Source organism: Ursus arctos, chromosome X (assembly GCF_023065955.2).
Source record: "Ursus arctos isolate Adak ecotype North America chromosome X, UrsArc2.0, whole genome shotgun sequence".
Lineage (NCBI taxonomy): Eukaryota > Metazoa > Chordata > Mammalia > Carnivora > Ursidae > Ursus > Ursus arctos.
This window is the reverse complement of record NC_079873.1, coordinates 35,101,706-35,126,188: the sequence shown is the minus strand read 5'-3', so window position 1 is coordinate 35,126,188 and position 24,483 is coordinate 35,101,706. Positions and strand designations below refer to the sequence as shown.

Genomic DNA, 24,483 nt, shown 5'->3' with positions numbered 1-24,483 from the left:
AAATACGTAAAGCCTGATCTGTACCTTGACTGATTTAAAAACTAGTCAGAGAGTGAAATAAGCCAGTTTCTTTCCTAAGAAAAATTTATTCGATCCAAGTAGATTTTAATATAAGAAATGGAGCTTCTGGGGTGCCTGGGTGGTTCAGTTGGTTAAGTGTCTGCCTTTGGCTCAGGTCATGATCCCAGGGTCCTGGGATTGAGCCCCACATCGGGCTCCCTGCTCAGCAGGGAGTCTGCTTCTCCCTCTCCCTCTGCCCCTGCTTGTGCTCGATAGCTCTCTCTCTGTGTCAAGTAAATAAAATCTTAAAAAAAAAAAAAAAGGAAAGAAAAAAATGGATCTTCCTTTTATGGTGATAGTAAAGAAAAACACTACCTCTGCCTTGTGTAGATAATGCATTAAATACTAAAATCTGAAAAGGTAATAGTGCTTCTGTATTCACAGATCGTATTCCCCTTGTTTCAAACTAGCCCACCTCATATGGCATCTGCCATCGCCTATCACTGTCACCTCGCTTTGCTATTTTACACTAGCAAATACTTCCAAACAAAAAGGAGAGGGAAAGTCTCTGATGATCAGTTTTCAAAATTTAAACATTTTAGTTCTATTAGAGTTTTTATAGAGTTTTAAGCTAAAAGTAAGTGATCAGTCTTACCTGCACAAGTAGTTTACACCAGTCAAGGCTCTGTTGTTCAGGGCAGGGGTGCTAAATTTTAGACTTAAAATTCTCCGACCATCCAGATTCTTTCAATTCCAGCCAGTGTAACCAGATTCTTGCATGACACCAAGTACAGTGGGGGAAAAAGGAAATTAAACAGAGTATTGAAGAAATTCAATAGTTATGGTAAATGTAGCAACTACCTCTCAAAAACCTCATTTCTCTATTTCTGTGGTGGGAGGAAGTTGGTGGACAATATATATATTGTACTTCCTTATGATCATTTCATGAAGCAGCTCTACCTCAAGTAGCTTTATATTAGCATGTTTGGCTGAAGTTAAGTTCAAAGGTTTAGTCCCCATAGCTAGTTTTATCCTTCACCGTGGTAGAGGGAACCACTTCATAGTCACCAAAGAAAATATTGGTACAGACTTGTCTGTAGAGTCGCTTGTGGACGTTATATTTGCAGTTCATCTTTATCAAGAATAAAAGGAAACAAAACCCAAAGTTTTCTTACCAGTAGCAGCTTACTAGAATTAGGTATCATAGAGCTAGAATAGAACTTCATGATCATCTATGGGTACAGACCCTTCGTTTTAAGGATAAAAAAGTGAGACCCAGGATGCCTGGGTGGCTCAGTTGGTTAAGCGTCTGCTTTCAGTTCAGGTCATGATCTCAGGGTCCTAGGATCGAGTCCCGCATCAGGCTCCCTGCTCAGTGGGGAGTCTGCTTCTTCCTCTGCCCCTCCTACCCATTCGTGCTTGCCCCTCCCCCTCGCAAAAATAAATAAAATCTTAAAAAAAAAAAAAAAAAAGAAGTGAGACCCAGAGCAGCACACTGTAAGTACAGACTGCACTCAGGGATTTGTGTCCCAACTTGGTTACAAAGTGAACTAACCGGTTCTACCTCCAGCTGCCCTGGGAGCCCCCATTCAGATTCAAAGTAATGTACATTGTTTGGAGCATTTCATAATGGATTTGGGGAATCCCGGAAAGTGCCAGAATCTGAAGACCAAATATTCCTCATAAAATGGATAGTTACATCATGTTATAAAGAATCCAGTTTTATATATAGGATTGTTGAATGAGTCTACGATCTAGTAACAAAAGGAAAGCTCAGTGTGCAGCTGAGGAGCCAGACTTGCTTCACATGCAAGTGAAGTATGTATGGTGAAACCACCGGGAGGGAGTCTGAGAATGGGAACAGAAATCTAATTTCATCAAACCTGCGCACTTCAAGTTATCAGTAAATCTTCATTTAAAATTAATAGAAGGACCTTCACATCTCACAGCCAGTCAATTCCTGCAGCTTCTCCCACCACCACCACCAGTAGTCGCCATACTTATTGAAAGCTTATTATGTGCCAGCCATCCTGGTCTGTTTTATGTGTCTTATTTCATCTTCACAAGACTGTGTGAAAATAAATAGTATGAAATATATTATAATAAATATATATTATATATATTCAATTTAAAGGTGAGGAAAACAACCTCAGGTCACATAAGTTGCGTAAGATCATGTAGCCATCTGTCCTCACAACATGGTGACTGGCTTACGTACACACACACAAACACACACACAGCAAATGATTCAAGAAAACAAGACTGTCGCCGCAATATCTTTTTTTTTTAAATCTACCCTCTTAAGTCAGCACTGTCACTTCTGCAGTATTTATCTTGGTCACACAGAGCCAGCAGTGATTCAGTATGAAGAGGTAAATAGCAGGAGGTGATGATTATTGGGAGCCATCTTGGAAACTGGCTACCACAGGATGTCAGTCAACCTTTGGACCAGGGAAGAGTCAAAAGTACTTCTTAAAATGATTGTCAGGCAACTAACTGATCATTTATTGAGCAAGAATGCCTGGATGGGTGTACGTTTTGGCATTTCTTCCTGTCTCTTGATTTTAGTGCTCTGTATTAAACAGTGTGATTCATTTAATGAATGTTTATTGGAGTTCCTACTATGTTTCTAGTGGTGTGTGGAAGTCACAGAAGGATATTAGCCACAAGCTAACATAGGGTCTGTGGAAATTCAAGAGCGATTCCACAAGCAAGCCAAGAATTCAGATTAATACTGTGATGTGTGATACAGACTTTAGATGCTTTACAAATTAGAAAAAGGAGAAAACCGTGAATCATAATGGTTCTGGAAGGCCAAAGGAACTAGAAGGAAAGAGAACACATGCTAAGCTATAATTCTGTGCTAGGTAGGGGCTGGGCAGAGCATTTTACATAAAAGAGCTCTAACAGTGGGTAGTAGAGGTCCCATTTCACACGTGAGGAAATTGAGTTTGAAAGAAGTTAAATAGCATGCCCAAGGCGACACAACTGGTAAATTAACTTGAAAGCGTGTATATTTATTTTTTTCAATCTCATCCTCTACCTTTGAAAGCGGAAATAATTGGCCTTTCTCGAGGGTTAGTTAGTTGTACCTGGTGGTACTTACGGTAAGTAAACTGGGGTCCAGTTTAGAATACTTTTCACTTTGTTCAAACAGGGTTTCCTGGCCTATGCTCTAAGGTAGCAGAATCGACTATGGGAAGAATCAAGCCCAATTTCTAATCTTTGGACTTCATGCTAAGTTGTATCCCGTCATTAGCACTATAAATTCTTTATGGGGTGGTTTTTTAATTCCTTAACTGAAATATAAGGAATTTTCTAAGAAATGCTACAACTGGAAGAAAAGTATAAATGTCCGAGCATACAAAATTAACCAAAATATAACTTGTCAGGTGGAAATTTCGAGGATTACAAGTGCTCTGTACAAGTGGCCCCCTTGGACTTTTCTCACTCAGGCCACCAGTAGTTCTCTTTGGTTTCTCATTCATCTTTCCCTTCCATGCCCTCTGCTATCCAAGTGCAAATGCTCTTGTCCAACACTTCTAATTCCTTCCTACATCATCCGCCAAACACTGATCTCCTGGGTGTTCTGCTCTGACCCTTATGATTTACTTCTCGAGGTGTTAGAGTAGTTCCCCCGGAGTATAAGCCCTGCCTTTTGTTAAGTTTCCTGCTTTCAAGATATTTGTGTGAGTGTCAAGTGAATGTTTTTCACTCTGGCCCAGGAACTCATTTGGTGTCGTTCAGGAAGAATGGTTCAGAGGGCAGGCATGTGGTCATTTATTCTGACAATCTGTGGTGAGCTGTGTACAGCAAGGGTACATGAAACTTTTCCTGACTCACGTGGATTATAGGGGTCAGAATTAGAGTCCTTTATCAATTTCCATCAGAGCCAGAACCCAGAGGACACAAGACACATCACTCATACCTGAACCTTACTGCATCAACTAGACAGTTATTTTAGGCTGGTGTCTAAACTGGCTGCAGTTAGCCTTTTTGAGTACTTTTTCTGACCAGTCAGGAGTTCGGGGCATCGGGAGGCCTGTGTGCAGAAAGAGCAGACAGGCCTCACATAGTCTGTGTTAGATAGAGCATCGCATTCAAAAGATAAGTGGTTCTCCAAAAGGGGGAGGGGCAGTGGAAGCCTTTTATCCAGTTCAGTGCACACCCGAGGCAGTGGTTACCTTTAGGAGGAGTGAAAGACAGACCTGTTACTCAAAGCTGTGGTTTGTTCAAGGCTCGCTGAGCCCCCTGCTCCCTTCAGGATGTGGTGTCTGGCCACAGCCCCATCTCCACTGCACTGCTCACAGGTCCTTGCTGCTACTGCGAGCAGCTGTACTTACGGCTGTCCCACCCTTAATCAGGGTTTCAAGAACTTCTACTTTGAAGAGCTGATTTCTCAGCAAATCGTGGGAGTATCTCCCTCAAGAACTATTTTTAAAACAGCAGAAATTACAGTCCAGAGTTTGAAAGTTTATAATCATGCAGAAAAGTGATTAGCTTTGTAAGAAGGGTCCAGTGACAAAATGTAAAGGGACCTACTAATCAAAGTTTCATTATACTTCACCTTTGGCTTTGTCTTTTCATATAGGTTTGCATGCACCAGATAGACATGGTCTTCTAGAATTGCACACCACAATAACACTGTAGCAGTCTTGGTGGCAGTCGTAAGAACTGGAATGCCCTCTGAGGCGGCAGAGGGAAGTAGATGGGAAATTAGGTTTAGGGAAGGGAAGAAACTTCAGCATTGGATTACATGAGGCAAAAATCTTTTTGAGGACAGTCAAATTTTGAATTTCAACATCTTTGAGTCAGTTAAGTTTAATTCATTCATATCCTGCTTCAGAACCTACTATTTTTTTTTTTTAAGGTTCTTTGAGGGGCACCCAGTCGGTTAAGCGTCTGCTTTGAGCTCAGGTCATGATCCCAGGGTCCTGGGATAGAGCCCCACATCGGGCTCCCTGCTCAGTGAGGAGTCTGCTTCTCCCTCTGCCGCTCTCCCTGCTCGCTCGCTCTCTCTCTCAAACCTTTTTTTAAAAAGGTTCTTTGAAAAGCCAAAAGTAGAAAAATTTCTGAAAATGAAACATTTGATGATAGAATTCTAAAAATAACTTAGGCCATCATATTTCCTGGGTTCAAGATATATCCCTACACCTCTGTCCTGGGAAACAACACCTCAGATTGCAGTGAGATTTGGGGAACTGAAAAGGCATCCTACATCAGTTCCCTGGGACTCTCACCACTGTCCGTTTCTTCCCAAGACCAAGGTTTCCTGGTCAGTTTATTACCAGTCATTTCTTTTGGATTTCTAGATACAGTTTTCTTGAGGTTAAGTCCCCTGCTCGATGTCACTTCCTCTCCTTATTCAAGGGGCAAAAAGAGAGATGTGAAGGGAAGGCGAGGGACAGTTGGGTGGCTGAGGTCTTACCTCCTGTATTGTTAGTATCTAGGTTCAGTTTCTCTTATTAAGAGCCCCAAGTACTGAAGTATCGAACTTTCCCGAGAACCGCTTTTAGGAAACTTATTTATAAATGGCAGCCACTGAAGTGCTTTTTATATATATTCAATCAGTTTTTAAAATATCTCTGATCTAGATACTATTCTTTTTTTTTAAGATTTTATTTATTTATTTGACAGAGATAGAGACAGCCAGCGAGAGAGGGAACACAAGCAGGGGGAGTGGGAGAGGAAGAAGCAGGCTCATAGCAGAAGAGCCTGATGTGGGGCTCGATCCCACAACGCCGGGATCACGCCCTGAGCCGAAGGCAGACGCCCAACCGCTGTGCCACCCAGGCGCCCCTGAGCTAGATACTATTCTAACTACCATTTTCTAGATGAGATTTAGGCCGACAGAAGAGAAACAACTCGCCGATGGTAATAGAACTGCTATAGCGTAGGGCTTCGATTTGGACTCGGGCAGTGTGACTTCAGAGCCCATATTCTTAGCTGCCACCAGAATCTGGTTTATTGTGTGGGGTAAGGTGACCAAGTATTCCCAGTGACCAAAAATGTATCTCACTTTTATACCTGTGTGCAGTTTTCAACCTGGAAGTTTATTAACTCCTGCCAACTCCCCATTGTAGAGGTACCTTTTTCCCTTTGTAACGTGGTAAGTAATCAGAGGGTCCTATTTTGAGACTATGTATTGTTTACCTTTCACTCAGTTGATTTTAGCATTCATTGATGATCCTTGCCTAAATCAGTTCTTACCTTGGAGGCAAGATATATCAGATTTGAAGCAGTCACTTGAAGGCATCACTCTAAACAGATCTTGGTGTCGAGATAATTCTCAAATGGTGCTATCTGTGGCATGGCTTCTAATATTACCATATTTTCTCTTCTTCCCTGTCCTCCATCAAAACCCAGCCTAAAAGGTATCGTTTTAATAAACCAACAAATAAAGCATTGAAGCCAGGAAACATAAGTTCTCTGGAGTGCCATACCTCCAGAAATACCTGGTAGAGAAAATTGGACAAAAGAAACGGCAGTTAAATGCTTGTGCGTGAGTCTGCAACTCATGCCTTTGGCGGTGCTGTGGCCAGCAGAGGGCAATGTATTACCAGCCCTAGTTAAACCTCTCTTGCAATTAAAGGCTGAAGCAGAAGCTGCCCACGTTGCTCTGTTTTCCAGCTAGAAAGTTAAAACCATTTAAAAGCTTGTGTTTTTTTTTAAGTTCTAACAGCATGATAAACATCATTATTTTGCTAGCTGAAAAACATTTTAAATGTGATAGAGTAAAAGTAATTGTATGGACAAGGATTTCTATCCTTAAGATGAAAACCCATTACCACGCCTCTGCCTTTAACGGGATATGTCCTTTGGGGACCTTTTTGTTTTGTACCGGTGATTATCACAAGAGTTGCCTTTGTAAAACACTCACAACTACAGTCATCCTAGCAGTAAAAAGAAAGGCTGACATTTTAGTATGTGAAAGTTGTAATCATATCGTCTAGTTTTATTTAGCTTTTTTTTTTTTTAAATCACAGCAATTCTTGGACATAGTTTTTAAAAGTCACAGAACACTGAAAGGCTTGTAGTGAAAACATGTCTATTAATAAATATAATTTAAAGCAAATTTCAGCTAATGAAGAAAGTATAGGAGAAGTCGCTGTTTTCTTCCCCTGTACAAGTCCTTCCTCCTATTGGCTTAATGAACTCTGCAGATCCTTTCATTTAAGAAACCCCCTAACCAGTTGCCTCGTTATTTCCTTCTCTCCATCAGGGGGGAGCATATGCTTGTTTTTATCTCCGAGAACACATGGTTTGCTTAAATCTTTAATAACCCTGCCACTCCCTACCCTACGCTGGCTTGGAAAATAGGTATCTCTCTCTTCCTCACACACACAGCTTTCAAGTAAAAGAATTAAAGGCATTGTCTCTCTTGTTAATGAAATTACTTACTGTATTCATTGTTGCCTTTTTAGAAATAGTACGCATACTTTTCGTTTGTATTTTATATGCATCGCTTATCTCTTGCTGCACACCAAACCACCCCCAGACTTGGTGGCTTAGGAGAACAGCCATTTGTTCACTCTCAATTTGTAGTTTGTTCTGGGCTCAGCTGGGCAGTTCTTCTGTCAGTCTCACCTGGGGTCATTCATGCAGCTAGGTAGCTTCTTAGTCAGCTGGCAGCATAGCTGAGAATCGGTGGTCCAAGATGGCCTCACTCTTATGTCTAGAGCCCCAGCTGGGATGGTTGGGCAGGCTGAGCGTCTCTCTCCATGTGGTCTTTCTACTGGGTTTATTTATAATGTGATGGTCTCAGCCTTCCAAGAGGGCAAAACCGGAAGCTGCAAGGCCTCTAAAGGTTTTGCTCAGATGTCCTACAACGTCCACCACCTTTAATTGGTCAAAGCAAGTTGCAGTACCTGCCCAGATACAAGAGGTGGGCAAAAGACTCCACCTCTGAATGGGAGGAGCTGCAGAGAATTTTAATGTACCATCTTTAATCTACCACATTTTTTTAATGTGCTTGCAATAATAATGTTTTAACGAGCTTTTTATCTTTCCCTGAAAGTGTATCTGCATTGGCTCTTTCCTTGCGGATTAATATAGTATGTGTACCTCAGAGTTCATGGCTTCTTCAATATTTCAAAAAAGAAAAGTTGAGGTTATTTGCAAAGAGGTCCCCACTGTGTCCCGCTTAGGTCTTGGAGCTATCATTTTGTTTTGATTATTTCTTATATTACGAAGTGCGTCAAAAGTATCATGAATCCATTCTGTTTCCCGAATGTTAACCTAGCTTTTCAGTAAAACTAGAAGAAAAGTCTGTGTTCTGCTAGTGTGATCCTGAAAGCTGGATAAATTCATTTACCTTTCGAATACCAAAGCCTAGAAGGATGTGGGAAGACAATTAGTCTAGCTCACCCCTTTGGTAGCTCCCCACTACCACCACCCCCATGCTGGTTTGTGCTCACTACTCAAGATTTCCTTATTTGCAGGATCATAAATGAAAACTACCAGAGCATGAGACCTACATTTACTTACTTAGCTGATTCCTCTCACTAGTTGCCACATATATTTGGAACTCTGTAATCAGTCCCCAACACGAGCTGACCTATGTGTTCCAGTGTTTTTCAAGACTCACTGGCCACAAAGGGGAACTGAATATGAACATGCATGCAAACCTCATCAGTTCCCTTTGCAACCAGCTGAAAGTTGTTTTTAATATAGAGGAAACTGTGTTTTTTTTTCTTGTGAGTACAAACAATTTCCAGCATTTCTGCTTCTGACAGATCAGGGGACACACAAGAGAAGACCACACTAAATTGTGAGAAAGGCAGTTTAAAGAGAAAGTAGGAAAAGAGCAAAATTTGAATTGAGGAAGAGAAAGAGGTGCTGCTCTGTACAGGAAAGGAACAAAGCAGAGGTGGCGGACTGGGGTACTAGAAAGTCTTAGTAAGTAATGGAACACGAAAAGAGGCAGGAACTGTAGAAAGGAAATGTCTGTAACAGGAAAAGGCCTATAGCAGCATTGCCAGTGGTATTAATGGAAGGCTTTAAAATCTGTTGGTCCAGAAGTTTGCCATTGGATAAAATTTGAAAATATAACCCATTCGAGTGATTACTCTTCCCACCTGAGTTCATGCTACTGAGCCAGGTTTATAGCAAAGGTGCCATGTCCCCATTTCAGAATGCAGCGTGGTGACCCGTTTGGCCACTCTGGTTACTGAACAAAACCAACGGTCAATAAGAAAGCAAAGAAACCTAAGCACCTAACATGAATGTCACAAAGCTCCTAGAATCCATCAACTTATTTTAGATCTAGTTTAAACAATCTCTCTAGCAATAAAAATGCCTACTACGTGCTGAGCAAGAGACATAGGTCAAATTGAGATTTGAAGAAGATTGACGGAAACTGCTTGGGGACTACTGACCATACATCAAGCAACACCCCCCCCCCAAGTAGGCGTGCTTGTCTGAGTAGCCCTGAGGGCATTACCGTATTAGCATATATGGCACAACTGGACTGCAGGTGGCACCTGCTTGCCAGTCATTGAGGCGGTGAATGTTCTGCAAGACCCAAAATTTCTATTAACAGGATCAAAAGAACATTTCATCCAAACTTTATTAAATGCCTGAAATACTTTGCTACCTTCCCAGCCTACTGGGGATCCATTCTATATTGAAATGCTTCAATTAACAAGTAATTTACCGGCTTTCTATTTCATTTGAGATCTGTAATTATTAGGAAACCCTCTCTTACGATCTGGTGAAACATGCCTCTTGAAACTCCCATCCTTCACCAATCTTTCAGCTTGCTCTCTGAAGCTACACACACACGTTTTTGCTGTAATGTCTTTCCTTTAGTCTTCTGCTCTAAGGCTACATGATCTCAATCTCTCAACTCTTTTTCTGGTATCCTGAGAGGTGCCCTCACTGTCCTCTTTTACTTGTTCAACTTTTAGAGCATGGTTCTGACGGGCATGTGACCGATCTGTTACCACTCTTGTCCCGGACAGTGCTGTTATTCATGAAAGCTGAAGTTAAATTACCCTTTGTGAGTTACTCCCTGCCCCCCCAACCTCACTTGTTACAGACCAGCTTCCGCTGTCTATCTTCCTAGTTCCGATATTTACCTTCAGCGTCTGGCCATTCCATTTTGTATATTTTCCCTTGACATTTGAGTACTTGGATAACATATATTGAATGTTTCCTCTGGGCTAGGTGTATTTATTAACTCATTTAGTCCTCATAACAACACTATGAGTTAGGTACTCCTTGTTTTCTCAGTAGAAGAAACAGAGCTTGTCCAAGGTTACATAGTAAGTGGTGGAGCCAGAAATTGAACTCAGGCAGTCTCACTGCAAGAGCTGCCTTTCTAACCTGGCTGTTATACTCTCAGTTCTATTATTTAATAATGTTTAATGCCATTGGGCCAAGAAGACCTATTGGATCCAGCCCCACCATGATCCCTCCCATGGCCTTACCGTGATGGGAGGGTGATACTGCTCCAGTGCTCGAGACTGTTCTCCTGGAGGGCACGTATTGCATGGTGCAGCGGGTGTTATACGCAGCTAATGAATCAGCGAACTTTACATCGGAAACCGGGGATGTACTGTATGGTGACTAACATAATGTAATAAAGAAACATTAAAATAAAAAAAAAAAGACTGTTCTCCTGGACAGTGTCTGGATGGTCAATACCAACATCATCCTATGTTAATACATTAACAGGTCATCTCCTGGCCCAGGAGACTTAATGTGCTTTCAAATCATTTGCACATCTGTACTCAGATGTTTGATTTTTGTAGTTTAAGAAAACACTTCTGTGTTCTCAGGGAATGTTTCATCTGGACTCCATTTATGAAATGCCAAGCTAATCATAATTCTGTCTGCAAATTCTTTAGCGTGCATGGTCTTTGAGAGCTGTATATCAAAAGGCCAGGGCTTATCTAGATTTTTTATTAGAAAGTTTCTTTAAAGCAAAAGAGAAAATGTCTTACTTTGCTTGTGGTGTCTGGCAAAAGAAACCATAAGGAAAGGAGAAGGCAAGGCCCACACCAACAGAAGTGATCAACAACCCATACAAACAACAAAAGATTCGTATCTAGAATACATGCTATTTCAGCAATTTGAAAGAAACGAGTAAGAGAAGCAACTAATTAAGGGGGAGAGGCCCATATATGAAAAGGCCATTTACCCAAGAAGAAACCTGAATGGGGGGGGGGGGGGAGACAAAACATGAGCCAATGCTCTATTTCTTTTTTTTTTTTGACTAATCATGCATAAAGTAATGTTTTTTTAATTTCAGATTTATCTTTTTTTTATTTTAATGTTTTTTTATTATATTATGTTAGTCATCATACAGTACATCCCTGGTTTCTGATGTAAAGTTCGATGATTCATTAGTTGCATATAACACCCAGTGCACCATGCAATACGTGCCCTCCTTACTACCCATCACCGGTCTATCCCATTCCCCCACCCCCCCTCCCCTCTGAAGCCCTCAGTTTGTTTCTCATAGTCCATAGTCTCTCGATGCTCTATTTCTATTGTAATCAGGGAAGCACAAATTAAAACCACAGGGAGGGGGCGCCTGGGTGGCACAGCGGTTAAGCGTCTGCCTTCGGCTCAGGGCGTGATCCCGGCGTTATGGGATCGAGCCCCACATCAGGCTCCTCTGCTGTGAGCCTGCTTCTTCCTCCCCCACTTCCCCTGCTTGTGTTCCCTCTCTCGCTGGCTGTCTCTATCTCTGTCAAATAAATAAATAAAATCTTTAAAAAAAAATGTTTAAAAAATAAAAATAAAAAAAAAAATAAAACCACAGGGAGATGCCATTCACACCTACCAGACAGGCAAAAGTTAGTAAATATGAAAAAAACCAAATACTGAGAAACAACTCATGTCTCACTAGACTCCTGTCTCAACTCATGTCTCTCCCTAGTGGGAGAGGTATGTAAATTGGTAAAATCACTTTGGAGAGTGGTTTGTCACAACAGAGATCGATTGCAGATGCACATACCCTTACAAGCAAGCATTTCTATCTCTAGGTGTCAACCATAGAGAAATTCCGCACATGTGCACAGGGCGTACAAGAGACCATCGTTTCTAATACTGAAAAAGTGGAAACCACTTAAGGGCCCACTGTCAGGTGAAATGGAGAATTGAACTATTGTTTGTTCCCACAGTGAAACACTGTGTATCAGTGCAATGAATGAATGAGACCTACGTATATCAACATAAACAGAAATTGAGTGAAAAAGTTACAAAAGGATGTAGTAGTAAGATACTCGTTGTGTCCATTTTAAAAACAAAAACTAATGCATATTGTTAGATATACCTGTGTTATAAAAGTATAAAAATGCACATCAGAATGATACTACTAACTTCAGGAAAGAGGATACCTCAGGATGAGCTTTAGTGAAGTGAGCTTTGGAAGTTATGTCTGGGTACAAGAGAACAGTTAAGCAAATAAGGCCAAGTGTTAACATCTGTTCAGTTTGGGTGATGGGTGCTTGCTCCTTGCTATGTTGTGTTTTCCCCCTTTTTTGGATGTTTGAAATGTTTTAGAACTAAAAAAAGATTACACATGGAATGACCCCACCAGAGTAGAACTCTAACAGTTGACTGTGGATCCTGCAATAACTGTATGACTTACTAAAGCAAAAAGAGAGTCTATGCATCATCCACACCTGTATTCAAACCGTAATTAGAAACTTCTTCCAAATCTCATCTTAGGATGGTTCTTAATGCATTTCCTTGACCAGAAGCAAAATTAATAAGGGTGAGGTGCTCTAAAGCTTTATTTTTCCCCCCATTCAGCCTGTTAAGCTTTTGTACTAGATTACTGTCCATGTTTCAGGCAGAGCTTTCCCGGTACGTGCAAATGTGCCACAGCTAGAAAACCAGTCTTTAAGATTTTGGCTTTTTGACCTCACACAATTTCGACGAGTGATAAGCAGAATTTTTTTGTCCCAAATATGTATTATTGCCAATTTATGGGTGTTTTTGTTTTTGGTTTTTTTTTTAAAGACATCTCAATAGCTAACCATTGGGCTTGGGCAGAAGGAAATGAAAACAAAAAGCATTGTCTTAGCAGAGGCATTGTCTATGGAGTCAAAGTCTACTAAGTCGATCCCCTCCTATGTAAAAGGCAGTTTTCCTTACACAACTGCAGTGTAGATTAAATAATGATGTGTGTCCAGCGCCTAACAGTGTCAAGGGCACATATAAATATCTCTGACCTTGCTTCTCATTTTCTTGCATGTGAACTTGAAAGGGGGGAAATAAGAGGCATAGCAGAAGTTTAGGACAAACCTAGCACTTCCTTTCCAGCTCTGAGTCTGTTGTTACCACCCCCCAGCCAGCCCTCTTGCTTTGTCTGCAAACCAGACTGAACGGACGCACTGCAGCAGCCACGTACCGACGTGTGTGCTCTACAGGGCCGCATAGCTATGATAAAAGACGCTGGCCTCAGCCAGCGAGAGAGCGTGCCTTCGTTTCTATCTCATCTGAGTTGACACAATTCAGATTACGTTCTGAGTTTCGAATGCTTTCTTCTGGTGAAAAATAGAAGTTTCTTGGCAAGTTATGGCATCTATTGGTGCCTGACCTAAAAGCTCTCCTCATAGATGTCACATATGTTGTGAACGTTTTTCTCACTCTGTTTTTGCATTTATGTTTGTGTGTGGTTTTTGACAAAAAAATAAGCTGTGCATTTTCCCTAGAGTTATTTCTATTGTTTTATTAATAGGAAGTTCTTTCCCATCCACGGATGAGTTAGTCACCTATTTTTAAATCTTTTCATGGTTCCATTATTTACATTTAACAATCTAACTCACTTTATAATGTTTTGTGTGTGACAGGAGATGAGGCTGTAAACTGACTTTTGATTAATAAGCACAGCACTTTTTATTAATCCATCCCTTCCTTCCCCTAACTTCAAAAATCCACTTAACCCCACTTTGCAAGATTCTAGCACATCTTGAGTAACAGAATCTTAGGTTTCCCTCTGATTGTTCCTGCCCTTACTCTTTTGAGAGACATTAATTACGCCATATAATTTTCTCCTGTATCATTGAGCTTCTGCTTAGAGATGTGTATTCTGTTCCAGTGATAAGCTTATCCTTGTATCTGCTGCACAGAGTTCTCCTTAGTGAAGGATAAGAATATATTTTAATATCTGGTAAAATAAGTTTCCATTCATATTTCAAAAACCTAGGGCACCCGGGTGGCTCAATCAGTTAAGCATCTGCCTTCGGCTCAGGTCATGATCCCAGGGTTCTGGGATCGAACCGCTCAGTGGGAAGCCTGCTTCTCCCTCCCTCTGCCCCTCCTCCTTGCTCATGTTCTCTCTCTCTCTCTCACACACACACACAAATAAATAAAATCTTTAAAAAAAAACTTTAAAAATAGCCTGTTAATACGTTTCTGCAAAAAATCCAGGTTGTCTGTTGGGAGAACTCTATTTCATGCTGTTTTTCTCTCGTGGGTAACTTTCAATAAGGCTTTGCTTCCAAGAGTTGTAATTTTATTAGTTCTACTTTTATACTGGCAGGACTGAAGAATCCATTTTAGAAAGAAGATGAAAATAAAACCTTCTGTACTTGAACAGAATGTCCTTTTTCTATTGACCTGATCTTAGAAAGTTAAACTGTCATCAAACCCAGCTCTGCACCGAATACTTTCCCAAAATGAACAGCAGAACTCAGCATTCGGTCTCAGTCTGGCAGCCAGGCAGTTAATTTTGCCTTTGTTTAGTTTTGCATATGTGAGATGCTATTTAGAAACTTGTTCTGAGTATCTTTTGCAAGGTGAGGATATGTATATACTTGGGAATTTCCTTTTTCTACATGCTTCTAGAACTAAACGTTGGGTTGGGGGATGTAGGGACAAGTGTTTCCTGCTTGCAAACACTAACGCTTAGTAAGAAATAAAAGATTATATATAACAAATAGCCTTAAATTCAGTAAGTCAGCAGCATGTTAAAAAATTTACAAACATTTGCAGTATTCAGGTTACTCTAAGACATGTTAGTAGTGAAACTTCTATCAATAAACAAAATCCATTATAAACTTATGCTCACATTGACTTTTATCAAAATTTATTTTACCACAAATATTATACCAAGAATTAACTCAATGTGCTTTTTAATTTTTTTTTTTAAAGAATGCCATTGTGTGGGACACCTGAGTGGCTTAGTCAGTTAAGCAGCTGACTCTTTTTTTTTTTAAGATTTTATTTATTTATTTGTCAGAGAAAGAGAGTACGAGCAGGGGGAGCAGCAGGCAGAGAGAGAAGCAGGCTCCCCACTGAGCAGATCCCGACATGGGACTCGATCCTAGGACCTTAGGATCATGACCTGAGTCGAAGGATCTGTCCAACCATCTGAGCCACCCAGGCATCCCAAGCATCTGACTCTTGATTTCCACTCAGGTCATGATCTCAGGGTTGTGGGATCTGCCTGTGTCAAGTTCCTTGCTCAATGGGGAGTCTGCTTGAGAATTCTTTCCCTCTCCCTCTGCCCCTCCCCCGGCTCATGTGGATGCTCACGCAATGTAATTTAACCATTCAAGCTGTTATGTTTATAGTAGAGACATGTAGGGATATAAAATGCTTACCAGTAATGTAAAAAAAAATTTTTTTTTACCTTTGAGAACATGAGGGAAAATTAGTATTGTCATATTTTAAAACCATATAAACAGAAATGCTAAATTTCAATTTGGTGGTATTTGCTAACATTGTCAGAGCAAAGTAATATAATTTTTTCTGAGCTGCTAATTTTTCTGCAAATTTCCATTTTTACCCTCAAACGTTTCTTTTTTTTTTTAAATATAATTCTGCTTTGATCTGTTCTTTATTCAATCAATCACATGCACTTACTGATATATGGCTGTGCACTAATTGTATACAAGCCAAATCTCATTAAAATACATTCAACCCTAACAAAATTTTTCATACTCTTTAACTTTGATTTCCCAGCCACTGGCCCACCTGAAGTTTGAAAAATTATTCTAACTATAAGAAATTTTCTTACTCTGTGACAAACTTATGAATGAATCCTTGGACTTTGTCGTAACCGCTTTTACATATTTACTCAATGGCATTCTGGTTCTGTGTGTGACCAAAAAAACTGAATAAATGCTGGACAAACTTTTTAAGAATGGTTGCCTTAATGACATCTCCTGATTACAATCATATGATGTTCTATGCAGCTATATCGAGATACATTGGCTAGGAAAAAATAAAATACACCCACTTTTTCAATTCTGTTAGCACCCCCTCCCTCCCTCCCTCCCTCCCTGTCTCACTCATCTGCTCATTCGTTCACTCATTCAGTTATTCAACAGATACCTGTTGGTCGCCTGTGTGCCTTGCAACGCACTAAGTTCCCAGGAGCCCTTGCTAAATAACAGCCCTTTCTCTTAGAGCTTACTCTCCAATTAATTTTGAGCACACATGAAAATTTCAGAATTTGCTGCCTTTAATTCTAATCTGTAAGTTTTCTTTATTATAATATTTCAAACACTCAGCAATATACCAAAAATAATATAACAAATACCCAAGTACTATCACACAGGTTTAACAGACATTAACATTTTGCCATGTTTGCTTCAAATCTCTCCAGCTATAACCATTAAGTTGGTGTGTTATGCTGTGTATATTATGCACATTTTGTAATTTTATTGCATATTTATAGATCCATAAAGAATATGGTATTTCATGTGTTTTTGTATTTTACATAAATGATTTGACATGGTGTATACCCTTTTGCAGTTGGGTTTTGGCAGGAGATTTCTATTCAACATTGTTTTCGATAATTCTCCACATTGATGCATGCAGGTGTAGTTCATTTCATTGAAGCGCTGTGTAATACTCCATTTTGTGAACGGTTTATTTCTCCATGCCTTTGCTGACGGATACCCAGCGTAGGTTGTTTCCAATTGTTTGATATCATCAACAGTTCACTGAGCATCATTATGTAGAAGTTTTCTTGTAAACCTGTTTGAGTGGTTCTGTCAGAGGTGTACCTAGTATCAGACTTGGTGGATCATAGGGTGTGCCTGTTTTCAATTTTCCTCTATCAAAGCCTGGTCCAGGATGGCTGAGTCACTTATAAATCTGTTTTAAGTAAGGTGTGGGTTCAAGTCCTGTTGCAAGGTATCAGATTCTTAGCTCATCTGCTGTTTGATTTTACTGTACAGTATTTAAATTCTTTCTATTTGATCTAAACAATGATAATTGGTGATTTCATTTTTTAATTAGAATTTTATTATTTCATCTGTTATAAAGGTTTAGGCATAAATGAATATAGTAGCAAATTATACAGGCTTTTTAAATGACAACATACATTTTCTGACATTTTTGTCAGTCTGCCAATCATTTAACTTACTTTTAAACACACTTTAAGTTAGTATTAAGTGCTTGATTTTGAGTAACTACATTAGTGACTTGAGAAACCATGACATTTTAATTATCCTGTTAAAACCATATATTTCACTTAACTTTATAATCTATGTTAAGAGTGTTAGCCTAACAGCATATTTTGAAAAGACTTTACATACAGATTTAAAATCTAGTGATGAGTATAAGCTTTTCTTTCCCTTGAAATAGTTTACAACTAAGCAAATGAAATATCACAAATAAGCAAAGAGCTTTGAGCAGATCTGAGCTTTGCAAATGCTAAAGCTTTGTTTCAGAATTTTTAGTTCTTTATGGAATTAAGAGGTATTTTCTCATCCTTTTTAATGTGTTTACCTCAAGCGCTTTAAGAAGTAGACTGAATTTTAGCTGCAGCAGATGTATCATGCAGGGAGTATCCTGGTTTAAATTCTGAAGTGCTTTCGCTTCTGCTTGCTTCCCCTTGAAATCGTCTAGAAAGAAGTTGGCACATTATTTTGCGGATGTTACTGGACATCAGGAAATACATGACTGGATCTAAGCAGCTATTGAAAGATGAGAAAACCAACATGATCTCGTTGGTTTTGTGAATGATTTCCTTCCAATAGCAAGACGGCCTATTTAGCTGTGAAGATATATAGACAAATCGGAAGGCATGATAGGGAACAAAACATACAGTAAAAATGATAAGTACGATAAAGGAATTCCGGGCTGTTTTGGCATATTTACCAGAATTGGGAAATTTTGACCTCCTTTTGGAAATCCTCAGTAGATTCTTGCCGATCTTAATATATGAAAGGATTATTAATAAGAAAATTAGCCAGAACATTACCACAAGAACATAGTTAAAAATTGCTTCTCCTTTGGCATTATGCTTCTCTCTATAATGAAAACACACTGTGGAATTATGATCTCTTTTCTTAAGGGTTAAAGTAATCATGGCTAAAAATCCAGCAACAGCAACTGTCCATACCGTACAGCAAACGTAAATACTTTGTTTGGTTGTTACTGCCCTCCGTTGTTGTATAGACCGATTAATTTTTATGTAGCGATCCAAACTGATAAATCCAAGCAAAATAATGCTAATGTACATATTCATATAAAATAGTGTTCCCACAACCTTGCAGAGGATTACACCGAGTGTCCACTGGTTCCCGTTAATGTGATACATTATTCGGAAAGGCAGGCAGAAGATCAGTAAGAGATCTGCAATGGCTACGTTCAGTAGGTAAATCTGTATGGAATTTCTTTTGCGGTGTATACCCAGAAATACATAGAGGGCAATTATGTTTCCAACCAGTCCCACGATGAAAATAACAGAGTAGGATATTATTAACACGTTCGAGAGTAGTTTCTCATCCATGGAACAGGTGGCATTATCTGCCTCTCCTGTGCTGTTCAGCAATTGGGTGCTGTGATTAGCCATAGGGCTCACTTTCTGGGAGGTGGAAGGCCAGCTGCGGGCTGAAGTGGTCATCATTGTTACCATGTGACTTCTCATTGTCCGGTGTAGGGATCAAAAAGCGGAGGTGCTAAATGACATGTTCCTTGTGTGTAGCTTTTATATCTTCAGATTTTTCCTACAACAGAATGCAACATCGAGTCATTTGCCATTTTAATAACAGTCACTTTAACTCAAAGCCCAAATAATAAATGATTTATTTTTCGATGTGAGAAACTTTGACTGTCTACGCTAGGTATGTAACAGCATTATGATATCACAAAACAAGCAGTAAATGTAGTAGAGTGTTAGGGAATGTCCTTCTCTAACCTTTCCTATGGCTGCGATATACGTTCAAGGTTTGTTTTATTTAACCTTCCATGGGGAGTTTTTTATGGGAATAGAGATGGAGGTGAAGAGAAATGACAGCTCACATTGCTCAAAGATAAGGGTCAATTTCCCTAAAGGTAGTTACAGCCATGAGTGAGCGGGGCCCACTGCTGACCCCTGCCCAAGTGGGCCCCTGCCCAGCTTCCTGCCTTGACGCCTTCCCTTGGATGTGGCATTCATTCATTTTGACAAGGGTTACCACACGGCATGGGATAGAGAAACTGTGGCAGTCTCCCATTCCAGGGTGGGAAGAGAGAAGAGTCCTCAATCTCTTCCTTTGTAACCTAAGACTAAGTTGGACGTATTAAAATCATTTGCCTATGGGGCAGGCAGACCAAGAGAGCAGAGCACTTGCCTCCTTAGGCAGACTGTTGTAACACTGCAACAGGAGAGCAAAGTAGCCAAACAAAACCAAGTCAGGTGGCAACGGCAGCCAGTTAGGCCAGGCAGTCTCCTGACCTAGAAACCTAGAGTGATAGTGTAGATGGAAAACAGGATGTGCATTCCAGGATTTTGAAATAACTAACTGCAGCTTACTATGCCCTGGGTTAGGTCATTTGCAATTGTTGCTAGAACCTTATAAGGAGCTAGAAGACATGAAGAGAAGGTTCCAGGTCTCATCCCATTCCTTTCTTAGAGCGACTGCCCCATTTCTCTGCAGCAGCATCTTAGCAGATGTAACATAAAGATGTTCAGAGCAAGGTTCCCAAAATCAGACCTAACTCTGTGACCTTGATCAAACCAATTAATCTTTTCTAAGCCTCAGTTTTCTTACTGTAGAAATGCATGATGTGTATGAAGAACTAAACCCTAGCACATAAAAGTGCTGCATGAAAGTTAGCTTTAAAAAAAAACCTACCTTTGGACTATTCTTATTTTAGTAAATATTTCACACCTGGCTAAATACTACATGGAAAACAAAGGTGAACAAGACCAAGATCCAGCTCTCAGTAAATGTTTTTATGGGCATGTGCATTCAAATTCTGAATGCTATAATGTAAAGTGGATTTGAATTACAGTAACTTCTTGATGTGGCATGGTACACAGAGAAGAAAACATTTGGAAGAACTGAGCCTTTCTTAAAATTCTATCTATAATTTGATTGAGAAGAAACCATGTCATTGAGGGCAGAATTCCAGTGTAAAATGTTGTCAAAGAGGGAAAATTGGTTCCAGAGAAGAGGAACCGACTGGTGAAGAGGAAGTTATGTAATCCCTGGTAAGAGCCTGTCTGCAGAGTTCAGGTCTGTGGAGGGAGGAAGGCAGGAGGACCAAGTCTAGTCTGTCCTGTGTCTCAACTGCAGGAAGACCGATGTCGGCAACGTTTATAGAAACTTACAGGCATGTTTCTGGTGATCTGAGGTTCTAAAAGGAAAGGGCAATCTAGGAAGAATGGCAGGCTGCCAAAAAGTGAAGCTGATAAATGTGATCTAGATTACCAGGAAGAGGAAAAGGGTGCCTGAAGGAGGGGTTTGCGTTGTGTGGTTACGTGGGAAGCTTGCAGAAGCTCAGGTGGAAACCTCTCAAAGCCCCCGATGAAAAGGAACTTGATGGCAAATGATAGGATTTTGAGAGCTCAGATAGCCAAAATGACTGTGAGAACTCTTTGTAAGTAATTCTTTTTTTTTTTTTTCCTTCTTCCGTGCCGTATTTTAAACTCCATTAGGGTTAGGAACCAAGTCTTTTTCGTTTGCCTCTGTGTACCAAGTGCTCAGCCCAGTAAATATTATTGAATGAAAGAGGGAATGTAGTAAAAAAGTAGGTGAAGTTCTGCACGTGGATCTCAAAATCAGCTGTTCAAGTACAGGAAGGGCTTTAGCTGCAGTAAGAAACGAAATTGCATTTGACTGTGGTTGCTGTGTTGGTAGCATGATGCGGCTACAGCAAAAACTAACCCCCTTCTTCGGTTGAATTCATAAAAAGGGAGTGTCTTAAATGAGGACCGTTACTACTCATCTGAAGGGTGTTACTGCCAGTCCCAAGCTGAGAGGGCCTCACCTGGAATGCAGTGTTCCATCCCAACAGCACACTTGGAAACTGCTACAGAACAAAAGGGGAGAAAAGCCCAAATCATGTCATAGGAGCAAGCTGAAGGAAACAAGCACCTTACCCTGGAGATGGGAATACTTTACAGAGCCACAGAGAAAAGGATTTTACCTTGTGATCTGTGTTTTCAGAAAGCAGAACAAGGACTAGTGAGTAGAAACTGCAGAGACAGATGTTGCCTCCTATTAAGGAAATGCTGTTTTAGAATGAAACAGTCTATCTTGGGAGGCAGTAGGGGTCTTAGCACCAGAGATCCCAAGACTACCACTGATTGGGTGCTTTGTAGAAGAGACTCTGGGTGCCTCTCAATCCAGGCTGCATATTAGAAGCCCATTGAGGGCTTTTTAAGGATACCAAATGCCTGGCTCCAACCCCAGATCTTCTGATTTAATTGGTCTGCAATGGGCTCCAGGCAATGGTTTCCTTTAAAAGCTCCTCAGGGGATTCTAATATGCAGCCAGAATTGAATCTTGGAGCTAGATGGCTGGACCATTAACTAATATTTATTTAGCAGTTGCCGTGTACCGGGCAGTGTGTTAAGCACATTATTTTACTTCATTTTCATAATCCTTATTGTAACCTTGTGAGGTAGGTATTACAAAAGAGGTAATGAGAGATCAAGAAGTTATGAACTTTACCCATGACCACACAGCTCTTCAACGGCAGTACCCAAGCTGGGACTCAGATCTGCCTGGCTTTTAAGGTCCATGATCCTTTTCACTAAACCGCACTCCTCCTAATCACATAGGATCAGCATTTTCTTTTTCAATGCTGAGTTCTGTCCGCAGTATATAGACATGAGTCCTTTTAGATTATACACATTCGCGATTTTTTTTTTTAAAGATTTTTTAAAAAAATTTTAAGTATTCTCTACGCTCCGTGTGGGGCTCCAACTCACAACCTGGAGATCAAGAGTCACATGTTCTACCGGCTCGTCTGAGCCAGCCAGGTGCCCTTCACACTAGCAATTTTAAGAAGAGATTATACCTTCTAGCTTTACTTCTTTGGAAAAAGGTATTACTCTTTTCATTTGCTCATCCATTTCAGTAAGTAAAGAAGTTGGGAGTTTACAGAATCACAAATTATTCATCAGAATGTTCAGCTTATCTCCCAGAGCATATCTTTTCAAACTTACTTCCAGGCCTATAAGCCATCATCAAGATATTTCTAGAAAGCCATCATCAAGATATTTCTACAAAGCACATGTCCTGAAACCATTCGCCCCAGCTCTGATCTGCCAATAAAATAAATTAATAATAGTTGGACAGGGTTGCCAATAAACCTTTCTGGTTTTGCTTTATTTGTAAGCGTAAAGAAAATAAAGCAAAAGCAGTGTGTTTGTTTAAGTAGTAATATTGGCCATCATTAAGACCCATGTATTAGATGGCTAGTGTCCAGTCATTTATTAACAAATTACCAGATTAGATTCTGTTTTACACTTGCTGATTTTCACCTCCTTTACAATGTGTCAATCACTCACTGTTCTTAAGGCCATTTATTGATGTTTTAGAAACTACTCATTTGATTTGTTAAGAATGGCCAATGAGAGGGGCGCCTGGGTGGCTCAGTCGTTGAGCATCTGCCTTCGGCTCAGGGCGTGATCCCGGCGTTCTGGGATCGAGCCCCACGTCAGGCTCCTCTGCTGGGAGCCTGCTTCTTCCTCTCCCACTGCCCCTGCTTGTGTTCCCTCTCTCTCTGGCTGTCTCTCTCTGTCAAATAAATAAATATAATCTTTAAAAAAAAAAAAAGAATGGCCAATGAGAACAAGAAACAAACCACTGTGTTCGCATAGTGGACTGATTTCCCAGTGGGCATTACTTGTGACTTGTGTGCGATATTGACATGGTCATAATGGTTTTCTGATAGTAGATGGTAAAAGGGTTTTTTTAAGGTTGTTACTTTACAAATCCTGAAGTTTGTCCCCCTGTGTTAGTGCTGCGTTGTACCTAGCACCACCACCCCCCAGCCAATAGTTTTCAACCGGCTCATGTCAGAGCTTCTGTACTGGAGGGCAGCGCCCAACAGATTCCACTGTGGCCTCCAAAGAGCACAAGATTTTTAAATGCACTCTGGGTATGTTTGCGAAAACATCACATTGCTATGTGAAAATACATACCTGTTTGGCAATGGAAACAACCTTTCACTGTAGTTTGACTTGCTGGCAACTGAGTCATTCAGGCCATGCTTCAAAAATTGCATTAATTGCTGCATACAGAATAAAAATTGGAAGCATGTTACTGTGGAAATAATACTATTAGTAGTTCATTAGGTTTTGTTATACACTTAACTGTGTCTAAAATAAATTATAAAAAGTTTCAGCTGAATTAACTAACACGTATTTTGCTTTTTCTTTTTTCTAATATTCACCTTATTTACTTCTGAAACACCAAACTTAAAATTTAATTCTTCTGGCAATTATCATAAAATAGTAACAATATGATAAAGTACAACTGGTGCAAATAGGGAGACGGCAAAACAATAAAGTTAATAAGTGATCATTTATAATACATTGGAGATAAAATATGTTGCATATGAAAATAACTCTTAATGGGTTCAAGTAGCTCTGCAAGTCTTTATGGCAACATACAAAAGACTGTATAAGCAACATGACAATATTGATAGTATGAGCTTCAGTACCCGCAGTGACCTAAAGTACTTCCAGTAACTAAGAAGACAGCCTCATTTTAAGTCAAATCAAGGCAGAGAGGTATCATTCAAGCAGTTCACTCGGGTCTCTAAAAAGCAAAGCACTGCTAGTCACCGTGGAGCAGGTTTCACTTTTAGTATTCAGACAACCAAATTTTTACTGAAATAATGGGTCATTTATAGAGTTGAAATCAAGGAGTACTCACAGGTCAGGCTCTCTTGCAGTAAAAGGAGCAGAACCCCAAGCTTCCCTAAACACAGAGACTCGTCTTTGTATGTCAGCTGGGCTCCTCCATCCGGTCGTGGTACAATTGGTTGAGGTTGTATTTTTTTTTTTTCTGCATGTGGTAATTTTTTTCCCTTTTCTTTCTTTTTTCGATATGCCATCCCTCTGATCCCTTGTAAAAATGTTCAAAAGCCCACCAGCATGCAACCATTTTATGCGTAAGCTCAGTCAACACTTCACTTTAGAAAATTATTTCTATCTTTTTATATGAATACCTTTTACCTTGACAGTTGTGGGAAGTTTTCCCTTATCCCCCCCAAATAAAGAAGTTTTATAAATTCTAAGCAGAATTATGCATTTTCTATTTTTCCTAAGAAGTGAGGCATAGTAAG

The 24,483-nt window shown here is 40.0% G+C and overlaps 2 protein-coding genes across 11 annotated transcripts in view; one reads left to right on the top strand and one right to left on the bottom strand.

Annotated features, from left to right (window-relative positions):
* Positions 1-24,483, top strand: part of CASK (calcium/calmodulin dependent serine protein kinase) — a 344,451-nt gene that overhangs the window by 177,577 nt on the left and 142,391 nt on the right. The gene's annotated exons all lie outside the window — the stretch shown is intronic.
* Positions 16,409-24,130, bottom strand: GPR34 (G protein-coupled receptor 34). Of its 3 annotated transcripts, XM_026513331.4 has the most exons (4): positions 24,072-24,130; positions 23,336-23,424; positions 21,172-21,213; positions 16,409-18,923 (listed from the first exon to the last, which is right to left on the bottom strand). In XM_026513331.4, the coding sequence occupies exon 4, from the start codon at positions 18,842-18,844 to the stop codon at positions 17,711-17,713; it is 1,134 nt and encodes a 377-aa protein (XP_026369116.1). In that variant the 5' UTR covers positions 18,845-18,923; positions 21,172-21,213; positions 23,336-23,424; positions 24,072-24,130; the 3' UTR covers positions 16,409-17,710. The 3 variants fall into 3 exon arrangements, with proteins under 3 accessions (XP_026369116.1, XP_057166857.1, XP_044245305.1); XM_057310874.1 differs by lacking the exon at positions 21,172-21,213; XM_044389370.3 differs by lacking the exons at positions 23,336-23,424; positions 24,072-24,130 and adding an exon at positions 21,331-22,929.